At 37.9% G+C, this 24,235-nt stretch overlaps 1 protein-coding gene across 3 annotated transcripts in view; it reads right to left on the minus strand.

Moving 5' to 3' along the window:
* Positions 1-24,235, minus strand: part of TENM1 (teneurin transmembrane protein 1) — a 559,047-nt gene that overhangs the window by 121,240 nt on the left and 413,572 nt on the right. For all 3 annotated transcript variants that reach the window (XM_063082943.1, XM_063082944.1, XM_063082942.1), the window contains exons 16-18: positions 18,172-18,291; positions 11,632-11,893; positions 9,080-9,347 (exon numbers count right to left, since the gene is read on the minus strand). In XM_063082943.1, the coding sequence (XP_062939013.1) occupies positions 9,080-9,347; positions 11,632-11,893; positions 18,172-18,291 (650 nt within the window). The remainder of the gene's footprint in view (positions 1-9,079; positions 9,348-11,631; positions 11,894-18,171; positions 18,292-24,235) is intronic.

Raw genomic sequence — 24,235 nt, forward strand, 5'->3', positions numbered from 1 at the left:
GTACTGTGTGACAACACACTACCAACGGCAGCATTTCCCAAATTATTTAACACAGTGATTTTTTTTCATGCCTATCTCACACACCAGGTTTGTGAATTATCCTTTGGAAATACGCACTGGATTAGAATTTCATTAACTTCCAATCAAAGATGAAGAACAAATAGGAAAGTATGCCGAAAGGAGAAAAGAAAACAGTAAATTTGATACAAGCAGCAAATAGGATGACTATATGGAAGTTTGTGGTCAGTGTTAATAACTCTCTTCCACATATGAAAAATTAGGAATACAACATACTAAAATCTCAACCTATGAATGGCAGTCCTACTGTGGGGTCAGAAGGATCATCCATGCTGAAAACACCACCAGCCCACAAAATCTCTACCAGATTTCTCCCACAACGTCACAGCAGTGATGCTACTTCTGACCGTGAGAACCAAGACCTCAAAAAGTATAGTACTCCACCTCGGGACAGGATAATTTGTTATGTGAGACAAGCCATACTCTGAAGGATTACCTATTTTCTGGAACTTTTATCCATGGCCTCCTTAATAACTAACACAAAAATAGTATCACCTTAGATTTGCATAACATATAACAGTTAAATACATTTTTATGTATATTACCTAACTTGAAGACTCACAAAAACTCATGAAGAAGATATATTTACTCCAGTTTGATAGATGAGGTAATAGAAACCTAGAGCAGTGAAGTCACTAGTCCAAGGTCATTTGGCTGGTAAATGGAAGAACCAGATCTCAAACCCATTTACTCATAGGCAAGTGCTTCTGTCCACTATGCTTAATCACAGGTATTAAGGGGAAGGCCCACAATTCAGAAGTGCTAAATAGATAACTTTTTATTTGCTTGGAATTTAACAGAGAAGAACTGGAAGCTAGGGATAGCCCTGAAGTACTAGTACTATGTAACCAGGTTAGCTAAAAACAGTGCTCAGTTATGTTGCTTTCTTGATGTAATTATTAACAGCATCTCCTTTAACTCTCAAAAGTATCTGGTTTGAATGATAAATTACATGGTCACTCAATCTTAAAGGAATATCTCCATAATGCTCTAAGATGGGTTGGTAGAGGGAATTGGGAGGCAGGAATAGTCATAAATGTTGATTTGGAAAATAAATCATATGGTGTCATAAATCATTTAATTTTGGGGTGTCTTGGCTTATTGTCTTACCAATTGCTTTCAAACTTTTATGCCTGAAAGTCATGATAAGATACACAATTTGACTGTGACCTAATATACACATGGGGAGATACACACACACACACACACACACACACACACACACAAGCACATATAATTGGAACAAAGTTTTCCAAGACACTACTCTCTTAATAGCATCACATTCTGATATTTTCTATTCTATTCTGTTCACTTTTGTTCTATTACATTCTGTTCCATTAAAAAAAAGTGCTGGTTGACTCACCAAATGGATTTCACAATCTTCTAATGGGTGTGACCAGCAGTGTGAAATGGGCACAGACCACTTGCTTACCAGAGTATTAGTCAGGGCCATTTGAACACCTTGGTAGGCCCCAGGCAGTCTTATTTTTGGAGGTCCTATCTTGCATCTTATCAGACATATTAAAAATGGATACAACTCATATCCCACATTAAACATATTTCATATGTGTGAAAATTGAGTTGCAGTTGACAAGCTGACACAATGCTCCACTTTGAAGACACTTATTTAAACATTTATTAACGTTGATTTTCTGGTTTTCTTTTTATATTTTGGTGCCAATAAACTTGTTTTGTAGGTTGCAAACATTTTGTAGGTCTTTGAAAAACTCATATCCTTGGCACTGTGCCTATAAAGTTGAATGGATAAAACAGCCCTGCTCTCAGTTAACGATTATGAATTCATGAGTAGAGAGAAATGATGAAAGATTATTATCTCTGCTAGCTTTTCAGACAGAAAGTTACTGGGGCATTGAATTGGGTATGGGTTGTTCACTTTAGTGAAGAGAGGCAGCAGTGAAAAGCATACAGAACTCAGGACTGGGGGACCCGAGTTTGAATCCTCGCTCTGCACAATACTTCAGGCAAGTTACTTGCTCTTATTGAACCTCAGTTTCCCCGTCTGTAAAATGACAATCATATTAATCCTACCATGCCTACCAGGCAGAAATGTTATAAGGATTAAAATGAGATAATGTATGTGAAAGTACTTTGCAAATTGTAAAGCACTACCCTTTTATTATTACAATATTCAGTGGATGCTATTTTTGTGGCTGCCCAGCCTGCTTAGGTTTTACTGAAGGGAAATTTATGAACACTAAAGCATCGTTCTCAGGAATGTTTTGTGTGCACAAAGTAACTGTAGCTTAGCACCTATTACTATTAATGTTCCCCTTCTTCTAACACAATTTAGGCAGACTCCTATGTGTCGTGAACCTTTAGGAAGTCTAGTTCTCTCAGAAACACCACTCTTTCTTGCCAAACTACTGTACTAAATAATTCTGAAATTGTTGTTGCCAATAACCTTGAAGAAAAATAGAATTGTTTATAGCAGTGCTACTAAAGGCGCATGGCTGATTTTCTGAACTTCCAGGACTTCGAACTGCTGCAATTTAATTTAATTAAAATGAAGACCAGGCAGAATGCATTATTACATATTGATAATGTATGCAGACACAGGCGGACATAGGGAATTATTTTGACAAAATTCACATAATGGATGCAGATCAGAGCCCCTGAACAAGCCAGTTTGTCAAATTAAATAAGCCGTTTCTAGAATTTTAACAGCACTGTGAACTTAGCAATGATGATTTTTTTTTTTACGTTGTTTTGCAAGTAGCAGAGCTGGGAAAGAAACTAAATAAAATACAATGATTTCCAGACATCTCACCTTATTTAGAGCCAAAGAATAAAGCACTAAGGCCAAATTATTTAAAATGCTCACATGGAGTTTTTAGCAGGGGAGTCTTGTCTGTGTATCAGACAACAAAATCTTTAAGCCGGATGAACTAGCGATTGTGGTTTTTGTACTGGAACCCTGGGGGTGGTTTTACTCTTCCACTTGATCAATATTGTAGGTGGATTAATCAATCTTATCAGTTGCCATTGATACTTCTCCGAGGAAGGAGTTCACACAACCTCTGTTGGTAATTTACTCATTCTAGTATTATCCCTCTAGTTGCAAAGTCTGTTTCATTACAAAAAATGGTGGGATACCCTAGGATCTCAAGCACTCCTTTTCTCATTTTGGCTTTCCCTCAACACTCCTTTCTCCTTTTGTGACATCCCAGTCATTAGAGATCACGCCAATTCCCCACAGGTAAGCTATGTGGGAAACAAGATTCCCACATTTCAAACTAAGTGTACATTTCAACTTAGACATTCACTTCAAATTCAGCTTGTTTAAATCTGAACCCCTCTTTCTCCATCACTCAAAAATGGGTGAGCCAGAGATTTATATTTAACTGGCATGGGAAGGAAGAAGAGTGGGAGGCCTTTCTAGCCATAGTTTTAACCAAAATCCTCGCTATAACTGGGACTATATAAATGTTGGAAAAGGCTTGTATTAGTTTCCTACTGCTGCTGTAACAAATTACCACATATTTAAAGGCTTCATACAAGACAAATTTATCATTTTACAGTTAAGGAGGTCAGAAGTCTCAAATGGGCCTCACTGAGCAAAAGTCAGCAGGGCTGAGTTTCTTCAAGAGGCTCCAAAGGGAAATTCATTTCCTTGCCTTTTCCAGCTTCTAGTAGCCACTCACATTCCTTGGTTCATGGCTCCTTTCCCCTCTTCAAAGCCAACAATGTTACATCACTCTGTGCCTTTCTTCCAGCATTATATCTTCCTGTAACTTTGACCTCCCTTCTTCCTCTTTCTTCCACTTTTAAGGACCCTTATGACTTTTAAGGTCCCCCCCCCCCACCGCCGACGATGAGCCAGGATAATTTCCAATCTTAAATCAGAAGCCGATTAGCAACCTTAATTTATCTGTAACTTTGACTCTCTTTTGGCATGGATCATAACATTTTCATAGGTTTCAAGGATGGACATCTTTGGTGCCTGTTATTCTGCCTACCAAAAAGCTTTACTAGGATTTCTGATCCGAAGCAAATCTGAGAAGTGCCACGTATAGCACTGTTATTAATATTTGGTGCAAAATTTAGTCTGCTTATTCCCATATCAGTTAAATGATCACACAATATTACCAGGAGTACAAATAAATGTTTCCTTTTTTCTTTCTTTGTTTGCTTAGATTCAATTGTAGACATTAAGGTATCAGATCAATGGTTACATATCTGATCCCTTTTTCTCCATCCATTTATCCCTTAAACTATTTGTTGTCTATTGTGTTCTTAAGGAGTTCACAATCTATCTTCAGAGTAGTAGATTCTTCAGCTTCATTCTGCCTCCTGTTCAAATGCCTTACCATCATCAAAAAATTCTCCTAGTATCCACAGAGATGGAGATAAAGACTAGGTAGTAAATAAAATCCCCTTAACCATTAGAAAACCATGATTAAGTTATCAGGGGGATTTCCTGCAAGGTAAATAATCCATATTCCATTCTAGGTATGATGACATGTGAAACTGTTTTGGCTGTCTTCCTTGGGAGCCTTACTAGTTTTCTTTCTCACCCTAAAACAAAGAATGTGTCCCTCAAGGGCACATAAAATACCATGAAAAACATTTTTTGCTCTCCCTCTTTGAATATTTCTGAGTGGGTCTATAGTCTCTTGCTTTTATTACTGTTATTAGCCTTAAAAGGGAACCAACAACATATATTACAGCACGTTAATTATAGGCTGTTTTATACTTAGAATGCTTGAGAAAGTTTTGACAAGGGACACAATTTTAGAAACAGAAAGTAAACTGACAACCATAGGCAAAAAATAGGAATAGAGGTTTTATCATTGGTGTCCATACTAGAAAGTCTTTGCTTATATTTGTGATTAGCTGTTTGCTCAGTTATCCATGGAGTCACTGAGGGTGCTTAACTAGAACAAGGAGGAAGATTTTAGAATTATTAGCACTGTAAGTATTTAAAAGGAAAAGATGTAACACATCTCATGTATAAAGTGAGGTTGATAAAAAGGCGCAGCCACTGTGGAAAACAGTTTGGCAGTTTCTCAATAAGTTTAACATAGAATTACCATATGATCCAGCATTCCACTTCTAGGAATATACCCCCCAAAATTGAAAACAAGTATTGAAATAAATACTTGTATAAGAATGTTTATAGCAACACTATTCAAAGTCACCAAAAGGTGAAAACAACTCAAATGTCCATCAGCTGATGAATGGACTAGTAAATGTGGTATGTCTATACAACAGAATATTACTCAGTCATAAAAAAGAATGAAGTACTGATACATGCTATGATGTGGATGAACCTTGGAAACATTATGCCAAGTGAATGAAGTCAGACACAAAAGACCACATATTGCATGATTCCATTGTTTGAAATATCCAGAATAGGTAAATCTATAAAGACCAAAAAAACCCAAAAAAACCAACCCCCCCCCCAAAACAGTGGTTGCCAGGGCCAGGGTAGAGGAGGAGTGAGGAATGACTGCTAATGCATATGGAGTTACTTTGTGGGGTGATGATGAAAATGTTCTGGAATTAGATATTGGTGATGGCTGTACAACCTCGTGAAAATACTAAAAACCACTGAATTGTACACTTTAAATGGGTGAACTTTATGGTATGTGAATTATATTTTAAGAAAACTGTTATTTTTAAATAATGAGGTTGAGTGTATTTCTGTGAAGGCTATCCAGAAATGACTGCTAGATATTAACTGGTCAGCTCTTCATGAGAGTACAGGGTAAATTTCTAAGTGTCACAACTTAAAAACATAAAACAACAACAAAAAACCCCCCAGAACCCAGCAGGAGTCTCAGGAAGGTCATAAATAATTGAAAAACAAGACCTACAGAGAAAAGTTAGATGAATTTTGCATTACTCTGCCTAGTGAAGCAAATACTATAGGATAACATCCTGGAGAGGGGAATATAAGGCTTTGAGCATGTATCAGTCAGTCCCAGCAGGAATGATATGTCACACTTGTAAGTGTTCACTGAAGAGTTTGAATGAAGGTGTGGGCAGGGTTAAGGAGATCAACAAGGGATGGAGACCCACCCAGGGACTGGCAACACTGGGAAGCCTCCTGGGCTTGCAGGGACAAGGGAAGGAATGATAACACAGAAAACAGAGGGGGCTTGGAGATTTGGAGGGGGGGTACTCGACAGAAGCTGCTATTTTCTCATGCAGTCACTGCCAGAACTGCAGTAAAGCAGGTAGAGGGCTAAATATACTGATCTTGTTCTCCTTCCACCCTGCAGTCTCTGGATGGTGCCACCCATTGACCGAATCAAATGGGAAGCCAGAGGGCAAAGGCGTCCAGGCAATGCAGTCCATAGAAGCCAGCCTCTCAGAGCATGGAGAGGAGAAGAAAAGAAATTGTGTGTGTGTGTATGTGTGTTGTGTGTGTGTGGCGAGGAGGGCAAATGGAGGATAAATAGCACAGAGTGCCTGCCTGTTATACCATAGCCCTCTTCTAAGAGAAGCTGAGGTAACAAACACCTTCATAGGCTCCATGCTTTATACCATGTGATCCCAATACTCTGGCCACAGCAAAACTGAAAAAAAAAAAAACAAACTCAAAATGAAAACAGACAAACAAACAAACAACAACAACAACAAAATACCAGCAAAAAACACGTTTTGAGTGCTTACAATGTACCAAGCACTCTACATTATTCACCTCATTTAATTGTCATATCATAATGAACCTATGAGTAGCATAATCTTTATGATACCCATTTTATAGATGGAGGAACTGTGGCATGTGGAGATTAAGTAATTTACCCAGTGTTAGACAGCTAGTAAGAAGAGAAGGAATGATTTGAACGCAGGGAAGGAGTCTGGCTTCAGAGTTGTTTTCTTAACCACTACATTCACGGAATAGGGATTGAGCACAACTCCGGACTCTGGCCAGCAACGGCGGTGGTAGTTAGCCTAATGGTAGAGTTCTGCCTTATGGAGTGTTCTATACTATATGGTGACTGTCTCAAACAGTATGATAATCTCTCCTGGAGGAATCTGAATACAAGATACAGATCAAGTTAGCAGACTGTAGAGTTTGAAGAGCTGAGAAAAAAAAGATGGAAGTTGGTATGGCAGGAGATGAGCTCAGTCATAGATACGGCTGAGTCACCACTGTGGGAAGCAGTGGACTCTTGCTGCAGAGGGGACAACTAGAGCTGTTGTTGAGTTGACAGAGCAGATGCTGGCCTTCTAGAACTACCATGTATCCTGAACAAAGCTATAGTTCTGCGAGGCCTGCCTGTAAGGCTGCTGATGCTGTTTCTTGCTCTTTTTTACTTTCCCATATGTCTTTACAATAGCTCCCCATTAGCCGAGTGTAGTGGATTGAATTATGCCCCCAAACTCACTGACGCTTGATTTGTGTCCCTCAAGTTTTATGTATTAGAAACTTGGCCTCCACTGTAACTGCTAGGAGGGTGGAAAATCCTGTTATGGTGATTGAAGGGTAGAGGCTTGAAGAGGTGATTGGACTGTAGGACCGTGCTGTAGTGAATGGATTAAAAATGGTGGTCAGGGGTGTAGCTCTGAAGGCTTTAAAGAAGAGACAGGGGAGTCTCTCTCTCTCTCTGCTCTGGCATTTTTTGCAATGTGATACCCTGCCGTCATTGAAGTCACCACCAAAGAAAGCCTTCACCTGATGTGTTCCCTGGACTTTGGACATCCCAGCCTCTGACACTGTAAGCAATAAATTTTGTTTTCTTACAAATTACCCAGTTCTGTGTTCTTTGTTATAAGCAACAGAAATGGACTAATAAACTGAGGAAATCTGAATCTGTCCATGTTCCTTGCATTCTAATAAAGTACAACACAGATGAGTTAATTATTTAAACATACGAGTGTCTATTGGATAGAGATGGGTCATCAGTCTTTTTTCTCTTTATATTTTCCTCTGGAAAGAGAGGAAATCAATACACTATAGTCTAAGAAATATAGGTCAGCTACATGGGAGTTGTACCATGATAGACTTTTCCAAGGATGTGGAAATGTCTCCTCTGGAGAGCTTTAAAATAATCTTCTCATTTGTCCAAGAGTGGCTTCCGTGGGGTACTGCCTGAAGGCACAAGGATCAATGGCTCCCAACTGCAGGTCCATGGACCTGTACTTAGGAAGCTTTCATTATCTTCTACAGAGGGAGAGAAATAAAGACTTCGGTGTCTCTGTCTCTCTCTGTATGTCTCTGTCTGTCTCTTTCTCCGTTTCAGTGTTAGATTGCTTACTGCCATTTAAGACAGACTATTTCCCTTTTTTTGGTGTTAAGGTATCCCTCCTTTATAAAATAATGGAAGTGGTAGGAAATAGTAGATTGTAGTGAGTTTTTTTTTCTTTTAAAAATATTCTTAATTGGCAACCCCTCCCCCCAAACTGGCAAATCTATCTCAGTCTCATTTTAAAATAATGTCATTTGTGTGTGAGAATTAAATATCTAAAAACCATAGGCCCAAAGAACCTCTTAAGGGCCCTGCTATCTCTAAGATTCTAGGTTTTAAAGTCTTGAGATTACAGAAAATCAAAAGGAATAGGAAGTCGAGATGATTTTTTATTTAACCTACTGAAGTAACAAGTTAGTGGAATCTAACCATCTCAGACATAGAAGATAATAAGTGGAGATGCCTATAAGTTGGAATTTTGTAGTTTCTAAGTGGAAATGACAGTCTAAATGTCAAATTCAAAAACATGGCCTAAAGAACGCCACACCAAAGGTCACAGTTAGAAGGCAACATTCAGCTCTGGAGACAGTTACAAGTCAGAAACTGTGTGATTCCACTGGTATGCAGCCATCACGAAAGGGGAACTAAAATCATCTTGAAGCAAAAATGTGTCAAAAGGGAACTCTAAACAGGCCTAATGGGAGAGTTTAAATGAAAAAATGCCATAGATCCTTTAAATAGAAGAAAATCAATAATTATTCCAAATACAAATTAATACACAACCGGTATTTTCTATTTTGTGAACATAATACTGTTATTTACATAGAATTACTTCAACATACCCAAAGCCTCTGACAGTCCCCAAACCTTCTGTCCGTAGATGTCGGTCTTGTTCCAGGCAAATGTGTAAACGAGATTAATTGCAGCAGGAAACCACTTCTGTGTGAGTCGCCCTTCCACAGCTACGGTGAGGTGTACTTTTATCATCCCCACAGGAATTGTTGAATGTGTCAGAAGGATCCGTAGCAAGGTTTTATACCCAGGGGTGCGGCTGCTTAGGTAACTCAGCCTCACAAAGCTGGAAGGAATAGGGATTTCCTCCTGTACAACCTGAGAGAAAAAAAAAAAAAAAAAAGCCAAATTGGCTCATCAGTGGTCATGGGTGGACGAGGTTATTACATGCTTTGTTGTCTTAGAAACATGCTGACAGAGAGAGCCTAAAGGGATCTATGAATGTAAAGACATTCGTTCTAGAATCTTTGTGAGACTGTGTGACCACAGGTTTTGAATTTTGCACTGAATCTCCATGGGGATAAGACATCCAGTCAACCCTAAGGATTGCTCTCATTTTTCCCCTGCCAGGAAAGATTGTGTAAAGAACAATTTCAGTTTTTCCACAGTGTTCCAAAAATTGCTTAGTAGGAGTTGGAAAAGTTCACACTGCTGAATGTCAAGCAATTCAGTGCTATGGGCTCTATGAAGGGGTCTTTTTCTTATACACACACACACACAAAATCTTGTTTGGTGTTAAGTCATATATCACAAAACCATTGCTGCAATTATTATTCAGATTAGGCTGTCTAAGAGGAAGGACTACAGAAGCAGGACCAGCAAGCAATAGTTTATGACAAAGATTATGGTTTCCCTAGAATTAATCTTTACTGATGCCATCAAATTCTTTTTCTTTGGAGCTTTGGAATGATCCCAAGGACAAATTTTTAATCAAATTTTTCTTACATATTTCTCTGTGCCTGGATGTATCAGTGGCTGAGAACAAGTTTCTCCAAGTTGGCACTTGTGACTGAGAAGCAAGTAACTCCCACTAATTCTTCTGCAAATTTTATACTAAACGTTGGTCTCAGAATGAAAATACCACTTGGCTTCTTAACTTAATTGCTATTACTTATTTGCTTATTATCACGGATAGAGTCAAATAATCAAAAGTGGTTACTAAGGCTGAATCTAGTGTTCCATGGCTTTCATCTTTCAAAACACATCTGAAGTAAAAGCCCATCCTATTCAACACATTTCAGGTGAAATGGATAGTGTGGATATTTTGTGCCCTCATGCATTTTTACCTCAGAACCTTGTCCCCTCCTACTTTTTCAAACTTGTGCACATAGCAAAACGGATTGTTAAACACATGATATCTTATATTGTCCAGGAATTTTGGTCATTCTCCTGTTTCTGAGGACACAATCGCTCTTATGTACTCTTTGCCCAGATTTTCTTCCTCTGTATTAGCTACATGACACCAGAGTTGTCCACTGGCTATTTTCTCAGATGGTGGCAGAAGTACAGTAGTGAAGGATAGCATGTTGCCACCTTACTCTTTCATTTCCCTAAGAAAACATGCAATCCCGGATATGTATGAATACTTTTATGCTGAAAGAAGACCCATACTTACAAATGACATCTGTGAAGGGATTGGTGTACCAATCAAATGTACACAGTAAATACTGTCATGTTCCTTCTTCCTTTCTAAAGAAAAGCAAAGGAAAAGACAGGAGGGGCAACTCTTTGAACTGCTTTTCCTGTAGAGCATTATTTTTGTGCGAACCTTTCCTACATGGTATCTTCTGGGCACTGCCAATAGCTGGTGGGGATGTTGTGATGGAAGAAAAACCAATTTAATCTTTGAGTGTCCCTTTACCTCTTTTTGAGTATACTTCTTGATTTCTGGATCTGTAAGACTTATGAGTCCATTTTGGTAGCTTCCCCATTTAACTATATTAAAATGTTTCTGTAATGCAGTGGCAGAATTGTACTATGGCTGTTTGAATGGCTTAATATTGAAATGACAATATTGAATGTTCAGTAAAGAAGAGTTCTCGGGAATGCTAGAATATTAAGGTTTAAAAATGTCTTCTTCTGACTATAAAGCTTGACCACTCAGAATCAAAAGTTTAAAAAAACCCCACCGTCTTCAAAACTACCTTTATTAAATACAGCTAAACAAGAGGAGTTGTCATGAATTTTAAGAATAATGACAATGGATGCAAACTAGACAATGGAAGAAAACTAGATTTCTTAAGGAGTCTTAATTTCAGAACCACAAACGGACCAAGCTCATTGATTATACCATTATCACGATTAAGCCAGCTAGCTTTGTTTTTTAAAGCACAGTACCCATTAGGTCAAGGTTTAGGGTTTAATTCTCAAGACAGGTAGTTCATCTCACTCTATTCCATGGCCACAGACAGCACCCTAATACCTGGCCAATCACCTTGCAAATGTGTGCCAGAGAGACTACATTTGAAGGCTTCTCTTGGCAAACAAAAGGCAGCACATTATAGGGCTGGCGGAAACAATAGGAAAAGAAATCTAGCCATTATACACTGTTGACTGCACCATGGTACTATGATTTTGTATATTTAAAGGCCAATATACCCACCTGCAGCTCAGGAACAATAGTTCCCCTCTCTGGACAGGACCCTCCAAATAATGTGAGTGGTGAAGGAAGCACAATAGGGTTTGGGCTGATAAAGTTGGAGATATCGCAAGATGGCGGGTCTGATACACCTCTCTGCATGATTACTTTCTCCACCACAATAAACTGATTCCAGGGCAACCAGAGTGTCCTTTTCTCAGACAGGAAAGGTGATCGGTCAAAGATTAAAATGACAGAGATACCGCCGATGGCTACAAGGTCAAAGCTGAGAAAGAAAAAATATGACAGTTTCAACCAAATGAACAACCAAAATAAAACTAAAGTTAAAAGTAGGTTAATTTTAGTGCCCTTTCCTTTTGTGGGGACTCAACTATATCCATTTGTTTCTCTACTTTATGAATTCCCTCTAGCTAAATATTCATTCCATAGATGACTTCTTTTCACTGTCCAGTAGACTTCTGAGAAGAAATTCCATATCATAAGTTGATATTCACCCAAAACTTGTAAACTAATTTTAATATCTTAAACAAAATCACTGCATGCATTTCTGCAAAGCCAAATCTAACACTGTTGCTCTCCCTTGTGCTAACAATAACAGAAAAATGACCATTTAACATTCAGCAGCATCTTTAATACAATGCATTATTCATCTTCAAAGAAATTCCTGTAACGTAACATAAGAAAAGTGAGGAGCCAAAAAGGTTAAATATCTTGTTCAGGGTCACAAACATAGTGTCAGAAACCAGACGGTGTCTTTGAGATGGCATTTGGAGAAAGATGCAGCAGAGGAAAATTGTGCAGTAAAATGTGGCTGAACTCTACCATGCCTGAACCTTCCACATCTGACTACCTTGTTTGGCTCCCTGTTCTATTTGAATTCCAGATTTAGGATTTTTGGTTCGCTCCAGAAAGGCTCTTGGTTTCTTTTTGTAAGACAGCCTGTAATGGACCCTGCCCACCTGCACCACCATCTCCTTCTATATCTCTGACAAAGCAAGACTACTTCCCCTGTAAGCCAACTCTGTCCATCTGTAGATGTGGTTTCCGATAAGACTACTGCATTAGAGCATAACAGACTTTGATTTCAGTTCATTCTGCACTAGATGGTTCTACCTTACTTCTCTTTTAAGGATAATGATGTCTTTCAGATAATGTACTTGAGAACATTCAAAAAGCATAAAATACTATATAAAAGTAAGATAATGATAACATATTATCACTGTATCTTAAAAATGGATAAAGGGCAATATAACACTCCTTAATATTCAAAGCAACTTAAATCCACAGGAGAGAGATGTAAGCAATTCCCTGCATTAAAAAAGATCTTTCAGTAAAACACTTTTTCAATGATAAAAAGCCCTGATAGGGAATCAGACTTAATTATGGACATCTTACCACTCTCTTCTATGACATTTATTATATTTATTATACTGTTACCAATTGTGTCTTGTTGTAGAAATCTCCTAGAAAAAGATAAATGAACAGTAACAAATGATGGATAATACTGTATTTTTTATTTTTGCTTTTTCAGAGAAGTAGCTGTAATATTACGGCAGTTTCCAAAAAGAGGATTTGAAGAACTGCATTAGCCATAGAAAATAATCTAGGTTTGAACTGAAAAAAGAAAAGCCCAAATGGCTTATGTTTTAAGACAGAGAGGCTGAATTCGTGATAATACAGGAGCAGTTTAAGGCAAGCGTAGTGAGGGAAAATCTGACACTACTTGTCAAGAAAGCTATCCTCCAGTTCACCTTCTATGTTGATTTAACTCTGTGTACTTGAGTAAGTTTATTTGCTTCACCCAAACCTTGACTCTTGATTCCTTAAAACTTCAGTGCTTATTTAAAAACAAACAAACAAACAAACAAACAAAAACCAAACACAAAAACTAAACTAACTATCCAAACAAGGACATATGTATCTGTATGCATCTAGGAATTATTCTCTACTTCTAGAAAGATTAAGCAGACAGGGCAGGCATCTTGTTTTGCAGAAAACAATGTAAGTTTGGCTTCATACGTATCTGGGATCGAATCCCAGCTCTGCCATGATAACTTTGTGTCTTTGGGCTAGTTGTTTAACCTCCATGAGCTGCAGTTTTCTCATTAGTATAATGGGCCACTATGACCTCTTAGCTGTTATTTTAAGTAAGTAAATGAGAAAAGTTTTATGAGCCAAGAATACAGTAGGGACTCAACAAATGTTGACTTTCTTCTCAAATCAGACCAATTACTCTACTAAATTTACTGTATGTTTTTCTTTCTTGTAGTTCAAATGAAGTATAAACGAACTCTTGATTATCTCCATGAGCAGATAACGATTTTTAAGTTCTCCTTGATACTTCCCCTAGGCTTCTTTTGATGGTCAGTTTTATTTCTCAACTTGGTTTGGTTATACACTACTGAGTTATTCAAACACCAATCTAGGTGTTGCTGTGGAGGTATTTTGTAGTTGAGGCTAACACAGTAGTCCCCTCTTGTCTGCAGTTCCTCTTTCTGTGATTTTAGTTATGCACAGTCAACTGCAGTCTGAAAATATTAAATGAAAAGTTATAGAAATGAACAATTCATAAGTTTTAAATGCTACATCACAATGCCTACATCTTTCACCTCACTTCACCTCATCAAGTAGGAATTTTATCATCTCACATCATCACAAGAAGAATGAGTACAGTACAATCAGACACTTTGAGAGAGATGACATTCACATAACTTTTATTACAGTATATTGTTATAATTATTGCTTTCTATTTTTAGTTGTTATTCATCTCTTACTGTGTCTAATTTATAAATTAAACATTATTATAGTTTGGTATGTATAGGAAAAAACATAGCATATACAAGGTTTGATACCATCTGTGATTTCAGGCATCCACTGAGGGACTTGGAACATATTCCCTGCAGATTAAGGGGGACTACTGTATCTACAGTCAGTTGGATTTAAAAAAAGGAGAGTGTTCTTGATAATGCGGGTGGGCCTCATCCAATTGGTTAAAGGTCTTAAGAACACAGTTGAGGTTTGTCTGAGAAAAGAGAAATTCTGCCTTAAGACCACTACATCTACTCCTTCCGGAGAGTTTCTAGTCTGCCAGCCTGCTGTACAGATTTCAGACTTGCCATCCCCACAATCATGTAAGCCAATTCCTTGAAATAAACTGAAATAAATCTCTCTCTCCCTATATATGTATATATGGAGATACATACTTATCTGGAGACACATATACAGAGATACATATATAAGAAGATACATATATATGGAGATACATATATATATTCTGTTTCCCTGGAGAACCCTGGCTGATACACTTCTCCTCTTCCCACCAGCTGTTTAACATAGTAAATGCTGCCTGCCAGACTCATTAATTGACATGGAGGTGGAAGGTGGATTTGTGGCCAAAAATCCATCTAAACCATTGCAATGACAAAGAGAATGTTCTCTGAATGGGATTTAGGATTTCCCCCACCACAAGTCATGCCCATTTGCATGGGTCATTAAGAAAAGGTTATAAAGTTGTATGAGAGTGGATATAAAAGACCCAAGGGACAGAATTTATTTGTTTGGAGATTGCTGTCAATCCATAATAGGTCAAGCCAGTCCTATTCATAGATGAAACACTACTGGCACCAATGCTCTGCCTTGTGGTATCCATAAATGAACAAACTATTGCCTTGAGGGGAATCACAGGGAACCCTCTCTTCATCTTCCAGTCTTCAAAACAAATTTCTTAAGACTTTTAATGCTTCTCAAGAATCTCCTAAGAAGATCATCACTTCACCTATTTTGCTTATCATTGGCTGAACTATTTATAAATAGTTCTCTTTTAATGCTTCACTGAGTACCAGTTATATATCTAAGTTGAAGGTAGTAAATCATAGGGGATAAGAGCCAGATTACTTGGGTTCAAATCTTGGGCTCTTTCATTATTAGCTGTTTTAATCTGGGTATGTTTTCTCATTTTCCGAATGGGGAGAATGATAATAATATCTACCTCATTGAGTTGTAAGGATGAAAATAGAATGACACTAATGGAAGCGTCTGGCATACAGTAGACACACACAAATATTTGTCTTTCCTTTAGAACTGCCGTTTTTCTTTTCTGCTACGCTGGTCCTTCCCTATCTGCATATCTAATAATAACAAAAATAACAGCAAAAGTAACAACAAAATAATGAAAATAACAACAAAAATTACTTTCTTTAATGTCCTCTGTAAACTGGAAACAGAAATGAATATCTAATTTTTTCATGCTTTTAAAGGGCTCAGTCTTCCACCACCATCCTTCCTTCTGTTTTGTATACATCATTTTGGTCCCCAGACAAAGACCTTTTCTAGTTCTCCAGGGAAAGTTGTCAATTAACTTTTGCTAGTGGTTGATAAAGCAGGTAAATAGTTCTATATCCCACATAACATATTTGCATTTAACATGGACTTCAAGAGAGCAATAGCTCAACCCAAAGCAGTGGTGCCACTGGTGAGTTACAAGCACTGCAGCAGACTGGAGAGATTGAGATTTGGACACAGAGGACCCTTTCAGCATCTCCCATATCACACTCTAAGTATCTAAATGCTAATCTCAGGCTTTCTATTATCCATTGCTCTCAAGTATATTTTCCATATGATTTTGTACTTTTGAAATGTACTTACTCAATCTGAGGTAGCAATAAGCAGAGACATATAAATGGAAACTTTCATCACACTGTTACTTTATGTCCAAGAAATGTCAGTGGGACAGTCTGGTTAGCATTTGGGGCACATATTTTGAATGCTTACACCCTTTATGAAGCCTGAGGGGAAACTTATTGCCAGAGGGGACTCTAGCTAGTATCTGTCACCTACATAAACTTAGTTCTCACAGTGAGTTGGCAGAGGGGGGTCTTGGCATTTTACTTAAAACTAAAAACACGAAAATAACAACAAAAAATTACTCTCTTTAATATTCTCTGTAAACCGTAAACAGAAATTTCTAGACTTTTTAGACATCAAGATTCTTTTAGGTTCTTTTGTGAATGTAAAATAATTCACTGAAATCTTTGTATGCAAGCTAAAAAAACCCAAAAAACAAAAACCAAAAAGCAAAACTGAGGACCCATCAGTTCTCTGCTAGAAGTCATGAGAAGTCAAATGTCTCTGGGGGCATATTCTATTTAAAGAAATAATCCATTCCTCAATTTACAGCACATAGTTGAAGATGCTGGCAAGGGAGAGGCTAGTTTTGTGTACTAGTGACTGGTGAATGAATTACCAAAATTCCATCATTTATTCTAACTGGAAGAAAGGTCCATTTGAATAAGTAGAGCACTCCAATTATGGAATATTTGAAAGGAAATGTAGTATTTATTATATATTCAAGTATATATATGCACACACACATACCTACATATATATACATATACTACCTGCTACAAGGTAGTTCTGCTGAGCTTGTTATAAATAGGTAGCTAGTTAGTAATTAACAATATAATTTACATACAAATAATTCATATAATTTACTAAAGTCCTTAAAAACAGCTTGTTTTCTTAAGTAGGTTAAAACTCTTCCTTATATCTTCTTTAACTAATTCTTTATGAGCACTTTCTTGACAGGCAATTGAAAAAACAAATTAAGAATAGCCCAAGTTGAACAATTAACATTTCTGAAGCAGCTAGGTCTAATAAGGTTTGATTGTAGGTTTTTGAAATGAGATAGTCTCTCACACTGTGATAAAACTCCAAGCCAACAGGTCTTTTTTGTGAGTATTGAAGTGGCTTATTGTAAGTAGGGCATTTTAAGGGTACCACCCGGAGACTAGGGCACTGCAAGGCCATTATTACAGTGCTCCTGAGATTCATAAATAGGTACCTTTAAGCTGGACACATGGGCCTATTGACTCAAATATTCTGAACAAATGTCTAACTAAATGACAGCAACAAAAATGTTTTTGTGAGCAAATCCTTTTCCAGGATGAAAAGGTTCTACTTAGACATCTTGATTCCTAGGTCTTAGAGAACCAGGAGAAGCCCTTAGAGAGCAGCCTGGTGGTTGGTGCTTAAGGTTAAATGACTGTAGTTATGTAGGCTGGCCACGCTTGTCAATCAGTTGCAGCCACTAGTCAAACAGGCAACCTAGGGAGGACACATTCAAAAAAAACTTTTAATTAATGTGTCTGAATTCTGTACTTTTGGAATAAGCCTTTTGGACACATTCATTTCTAAAATATTTTGGGGCTGTTGTGGAGGCACAGCCTAAGTGTTCCATGGTTCCCTATTTGTTATTTGAATCATCTCACTGAACTTTGACTCTGGATTTATAAATGGAATTAGATGAAGGTTAGAAAACTTTTCACATGGCCAAGGTTTCAAGAAGACTTAACCAGTAAAGGGTTAGAAGAGAAATTTGGTTTGAATCAGAGGAGAAATAGAGGAAATAAATATCACCTATGACTTTTCTAGATATAGCTGGAAAGAAGATGGGCTTACCATCACTGTATCATCTAAGCCCTGGTTTTACCCATGGCTAAAGTCAGTATTTGGCTCTCATAATGGTGAGAAGCAATATTGACGTACCTTCCATCTTGCCGGCTGATGGTAAATCCATAATCGCTGTGGTGCAAGAAACTGACATTCACCCCTACTAAAGGGGTTCCATCTACGGCCACCACTTGGCCTCGAATCACACAGGCACGCCTGCAACACAGGACCAATTCATATTACATTTTAAAAATCATGTTGAAACTAGATTCTAGAAGCCAAGTTGTAGAAGCTGTGGGAAACACAGTCAAGTATAATAAATAAAACAATAATTTTACCAACCAGTAACAACTGCTAATAACATTTTGGGGAGGATATGTACATCTTTTTTACGTATTAAAATTGGGATCATACTAAGTGTAGTTCTGAATACTGGTATTTTATAAGTAAACAGTGTATTATCAACACAGTTCAGTGTAATTAGAAAATTCTTAATATATCATCTTGTTGTTATATACTATACCCTTAAAATAGTATTCTGTAACTTGTTTTACCCACCCCCAATTTCAGAACATTTAGTTGTTTCTTAATTTTTTCTGCATTGAATTTCTTATTTCCTTAGAAGAGAGTCCTAGCTGTGGAAGGATACTTTTCTCCTATAAAAATTAAAATTAATTGCATTAGGTAATACATAAACACATTATAGATATGACTAAAGTCCTTGCTGACCACCTCTTGCCCACTTCCTGGTCTTCTCACCAGAGGTAGTCATCAGCATCAATCTGTTGTGTGCATTTTGTATACATTTACACACACAGGTATGAATATTTATAGGCTATAGATACACACTGCCAAATCTCTTTCTCTGGAAATCAACCGACCCACCAACCACACAAACAAGCAAACTTAGTTGAGTGAGCTTTAAGTTAAAGTCTACAAAAAAGACATTATTGTTACTATGTTATCCTATTTTTCTTGCCTAATTTAAACAAAATATTTCATGACATTTTCTCTTTAAATGAATAAGTCTCATCCTTGCCAAATAATGCGATTTTTATTAAACTAGCCCTTAAACAGGGCTCTCTCCCAGGGATATAGACAACTAAAATGTCCACTACAGTCTGGACTACAAGGTGTAACAAACTTCAGGAACCTGGCAGTTAAGAAGAGGGCCCTGACATTTCTGAAAAGAGGATATACAAATGGCCAGCTAACACATGAAAAAATGCTGAACATCACTCAGCATCAGGGAAATGCACACTAAAACGACACTGAAATATCTCACCCCAGTTAGACTGGCTGTTATCAAAAAGACAAAGAATAACAAATGCTGGCAAGGATGTGGAGAAAGGAGTACACTTGTACACTGTTGGTGGGACTGAGAATTAGTGTAACCATTACGGAAAACAGTATGGCGGTTTCTCAAACAACTGCAGATAGATCTGCCATACAATCCAGCAATCCCACTTCTGGGTATATACTAAAAGGAATGGAAATCATCATGTCGAAGGGATACCCCCCCCCCATTTTTGTCGCAGCTCTATTTACAATAGCCAAGAGTTGGACCCAACCTAAACGTCCATCATTGGATGACTGGATAAGGAAAATGAGGTATATATACACCATGGAATACTACTCTACCATAAAAAAGAATAAAATATTGCCATTTGCAGCAACATGGATGAACTTAGAGAAAACCATGTTAAGTGAAATAAGCCAGGCATAGAAAGAGAAATGCCACATGACCTCACTCACAAGTGGGAACTAAAAAATAAACAAATAAATAAATAAATAAACAAATACAACAATCACAATAACTTGTTGAACTTTAAAAAGGAGAGAACAGAAGTGAGGTTAGCAGAGTTGGAAAAGGGGGACTGGGAGAGGCGGAAGGGAGGAATTGGTAAAGGGCCACGGAAAACGATTATATTGTATAATGTTGAATATACTATGTGATGCATAAGTCAACATTAGTAACGTTGCACACAAGTAATGATATTCAACTCTGTACCCCACATATATGTACAATCAACTATGTTCCCCCCCCCCAAAGACATACAAATCTTTCCATTTAAATAAAAAGAAGAGGGCCCTGGGATCAAACTCAAGCAAAGATTTTTCACTGGTCTGCCATTATTCGGGGGATGGGGAGGGGACAGTTTTTTTCACCAGAGTCCAATCCTAATCTTGCAGCCCTGAGCTCTTGAACATGCATTTTATAGCTGGAGTTGGCAGGGTTGAGGAAGGTTGAGCATGATCAATGATTTTTCCTAGGGCATCAATGTTTTTTTTCACCTAATGAGAATCGGGGTATCCAGGGTAGCTCAATCTTGGATTAAAAGGGACCATGTTATTCAGGCAAACATGGCTTTCCAGAGTAACCCTAATAATTCCACCCTGGGATTATACATTCTTCTAACAGAATTTGTAAATCAAGGTCAGATCATTTGAGAAACAAACAAATAAGCAAAAGATGGTTATCAGCCAAAATTTGTGTTATATGTTTTAGTCAATAAACATTACCACTAAATTCTGTTGCAATCAGAGGAATTGGTTATAAATTATGCTAATAGGATTTATCCTGCATTACCTAAGGCCTTACCCCACCACAAATCACAAGCCATTAAGTATTACACAAAGGTAAGATAGTATAATTGCTGCTATTAGTGTCTGTGTATATTGTGAGCTCCCAGAACATTCCTAGTTTTGTGACATAGATCAATGGCTTTCTTTTTTTCCAGAGAGCTGTCCATTTCATGAATTATGTAAATCATGGTTTTGAATGGCATGCAGATGGCATATTGACACTTGTTTTGCCATGTCTGATTCTCTCAGTCTACGTATCATTTTGAAATCCCATTTGTTCTAATAGAGAAGATGTTTGACATCATTGAGTTCTGGAATTTGAGCTATTCCTGATAGATTTGGTCCCAGATTCGAAGTCCAATGTAACAAGAAATGAAAATAAAAGGACATCTCTGGTTCTATACAGCAACCTTTTAAAGGTCTTTACAAAGCAATATTTGACAAGGCGGGTACAGATTAAGCAGAAACAAGCTGAAAAAAATCTCCTGCAGACTACATGAGGATTGGAGCCAGAGGGGCTGAGGAGAGACAGTATGTGAGGCCAAACTGTTTAGAAATTAATGGTTAAATATAGTTTCCAGACCCTAAATGCTGTTGGCTGTTTTGGGGAGTAGTGGGGGCTAATTATGAATTCACCAAGCCTCTGCCAGTTAACAAGGTGGCCTCTGCAACAACAAGGCTTACTTAGGTGCTTGCTGATTCCCTATGGGCAAGACAATTCTACACTCGCTCATTTTATTTGTTCACATTAATCTAAAAATTTTATCTTTCCACAGGTGTACTAGGCTCAATTATTTTTGTTTTTATTTTGTCGAGCGTAGTTGGCATTATTTTCTCATATTTTATGACAGACACAGACCTGTCTCTTCTTTTTGCTGCTCTTTTATTTTCTATATGGTTTATATTTATGAAGGATCCAGGCTGGTGAGTGAAAGTCTCATAAAGTCATCATTATTCTGTGCATTTCCTTGTATTCCTCTCTTCCTTCATTCTGTATCTCATTCTGAGTAGGCTTGTCTTTTGACTCTTCTGCTCCTTAATATTTCTCATATTTTATGAAGCACACAGATTTGTGTGGTAACGACTCATCAAAGTCATCATTATTCAAGACACTGTCTACCTGTTCTTCTCATTCATTTCACTCATCACTCATAAATAATGCGCACAGACTTGTCTTTCAACTCCCCTACTTTTTTTATTCTTCATATTTTATGATCCACACCAACTTACAGCATATGATAAAGCCCCATAAAACTTATTATCCTACATTTATCAGTATTGAACTCTCTTTGTCATGTATTAGGCTTTAAATGTTCTAAGATTCCCAGTATCTTGCTGCATTTGCTCCCATTATTTACACACTCCATGTCATCCATTTTTCACAAGAATAACTCTTAGCTACTTTTTTCTCCTGGATTACTAGTACTTACTGTAATCTTTGCACAATATCAGTCATCCAGTGTCAGTGTAAATTGTCTAAATTTTGGGACAGTATTCTTAATTTGCAGCAATCCTGACTGACACTGCATGCAGACAGAAATCTAGAAAAAAAAATCTACTTCTCAGGCAAACTCTACATTTCAAAAAGAAAGCTCTTGAGCCTACTCCCTTCCCCAGGCTATATCACCTCCAAATGGCCCTTAGAGAGCCTTCACGTATGTTCTTGGCAAGTAGGGTGCATTGAGCCACTTTGTTCAGCTCAGCTGCCATTTTGTGCACTCCCAGCTTCTAAACTCCATTTTCTTCTGAATTGTGGACGGTAGCCTTGTATGTGCTTTGTTTTTCCTGATTCACACAGCCACTAAAATGTAGTTGCTCCCCCATTTATATAACCTGTTCTGATTATGCATCTCACATCCAAGGCAGCCTATCTAATTCATCTTTTTCCAAGGTTAGGTCCTAGCTGAGTAGTGAGGTGTGCATGGCGAGGGTCTGTCTTGGGAAATGAGCTTTTATATCATTGCCACATCAAAACTACCCTTAATCTGAGTACTGGTCCTTCAAGGAACTGTCTTTTTCAAACCTGTTCAATTCAATAATATAAGGAACTCTTCTGAACCTTTCAAGTCAGATGATAGAAGCTACTGCCTAAACTGTCATAAAGCTGGCTCTGCACATAGGGTATAGCAGGTCTGTGCCCAGTGTAACTGTCTTTCGTGTTGGTTTTATGTGTGTGCATGTGCGTGCTTGCATACTCTCAATGGCAGCAGGCTTTGCATGCTTTCATCTTTGCCTGGGGCTCTCCATTGATTCACAGACATGGTTGGGATGCTTTGCTTGCTTGAATCTTTAAAAACAAGAACCTCTCCCTGCTGTTGTTGGTCAGAGCAAGATAACTTGAACTTACATGGGAATGTCCAATGTGACTTTAAAAACATGTATGGGAAAGATCACCCCTCACAAGTGTCTCCTTTCCTATTCTCTAGAGAATACAGGCTGCTGCCAAGCTGTCTACCTGCTGTCACTATGCTAAAGCAACAATCCCAAAGGAATTGCTTCTCCACTTTAACTAAATGCTGAATCCTCTAGGTGTTTGGAGCTTGGTCTGAAGAACAGGGCATTTTGGGAAATGCAAGTCAGAATTCACTTTGCCGAGAGCCTTATTTAACTAACAAGCTGCTTGTTAGCTCTGATGCAGAAGGTGTAATTCATTCTGTATTTGCTATTTTCACGACATAGTCAAATTATCCCTAGCTTTCAATCAACTCTTGGTTCCATTCTCCTCTTCCCTTATTTGTTGTCTTTTGTCTTTGGTGTCAAATCTCCAATATTCATTCAACACCTCAGGCAACGACATTAACCTCAAGCACAAAAGTTGGTTTGAAAAACAAGGCTGAAAACTAAATTGCTGAAAGAAGATGTAATTTACTGCATTGTATTTCTGATTAAAATCTTTAGTAAGGAAAATGAGACTCAGGGCTAGGGAAGTTATAACTATTTGCTTTTGTTGTTAACGTGAGCATAAGCAACCTTTGAAGGGTAACATTCAAAATCAAGGACCTAGCCAGCAGGGGATCTAGCAGCAGGTGGGCAGGTTAGGCTGTTTTCTCCATAGGAACAGATAAAATCCCTTCCACAGCTGACAGCTCTGGTTAAGAGACAGCATTGAGAAGGACTGGGCTGGGAGATGCCATATGAATCCTCTGCTCACTAGTGTTTGAATACTGCCCTGTAAATTCCTCTATGAGTTGTCAGTTGGTTCAAGTCTCCATAGGACAGAAACCTGCTGCATATAAGGTGTGACTGGAGGATTCCCCTGACAACTTCTCGAGGAGCTTTTCATACCCTATATCCTACAGTTGTAGATTGTGTCACTGGGTCTAAAGCACTGCTGCTTCTGGCAGTTCGGATGGAATGCAAATACCTCTGAGTAGTTGGAACAAAAGCCTTATGATGTTCCTGTTGCTTCAAATGATGTATGATGTTTTCTTTAGAGTGTAACTTTGGGACTGTGGTGTTAGTTCTCAGTCCTTTCTAATAATCTTTCTCTTGTATATACCAGTGATTCTCAAATTTGATTGTGCACCACAATCACCTGGATGACTTATTAAATCACAGATTGCTGGGCTGCATC

The sequence above is a fragment of the Cynocephalus volans genome, chromosome X (genome assembly GCF_027409185.1).
Source record: "Cynocephalus volans isolate mCynVol1 chromosome X, mCynVol1.pri, whole genome shotgun sequence".
In the NCBI taxonomy this organism is placed as follows: Eukaryota; Metazoa; Chordata; class Mammalia; order Dermoptera; family Cynocephalidae; genus Cynocephalus; species Cynocephalus volans.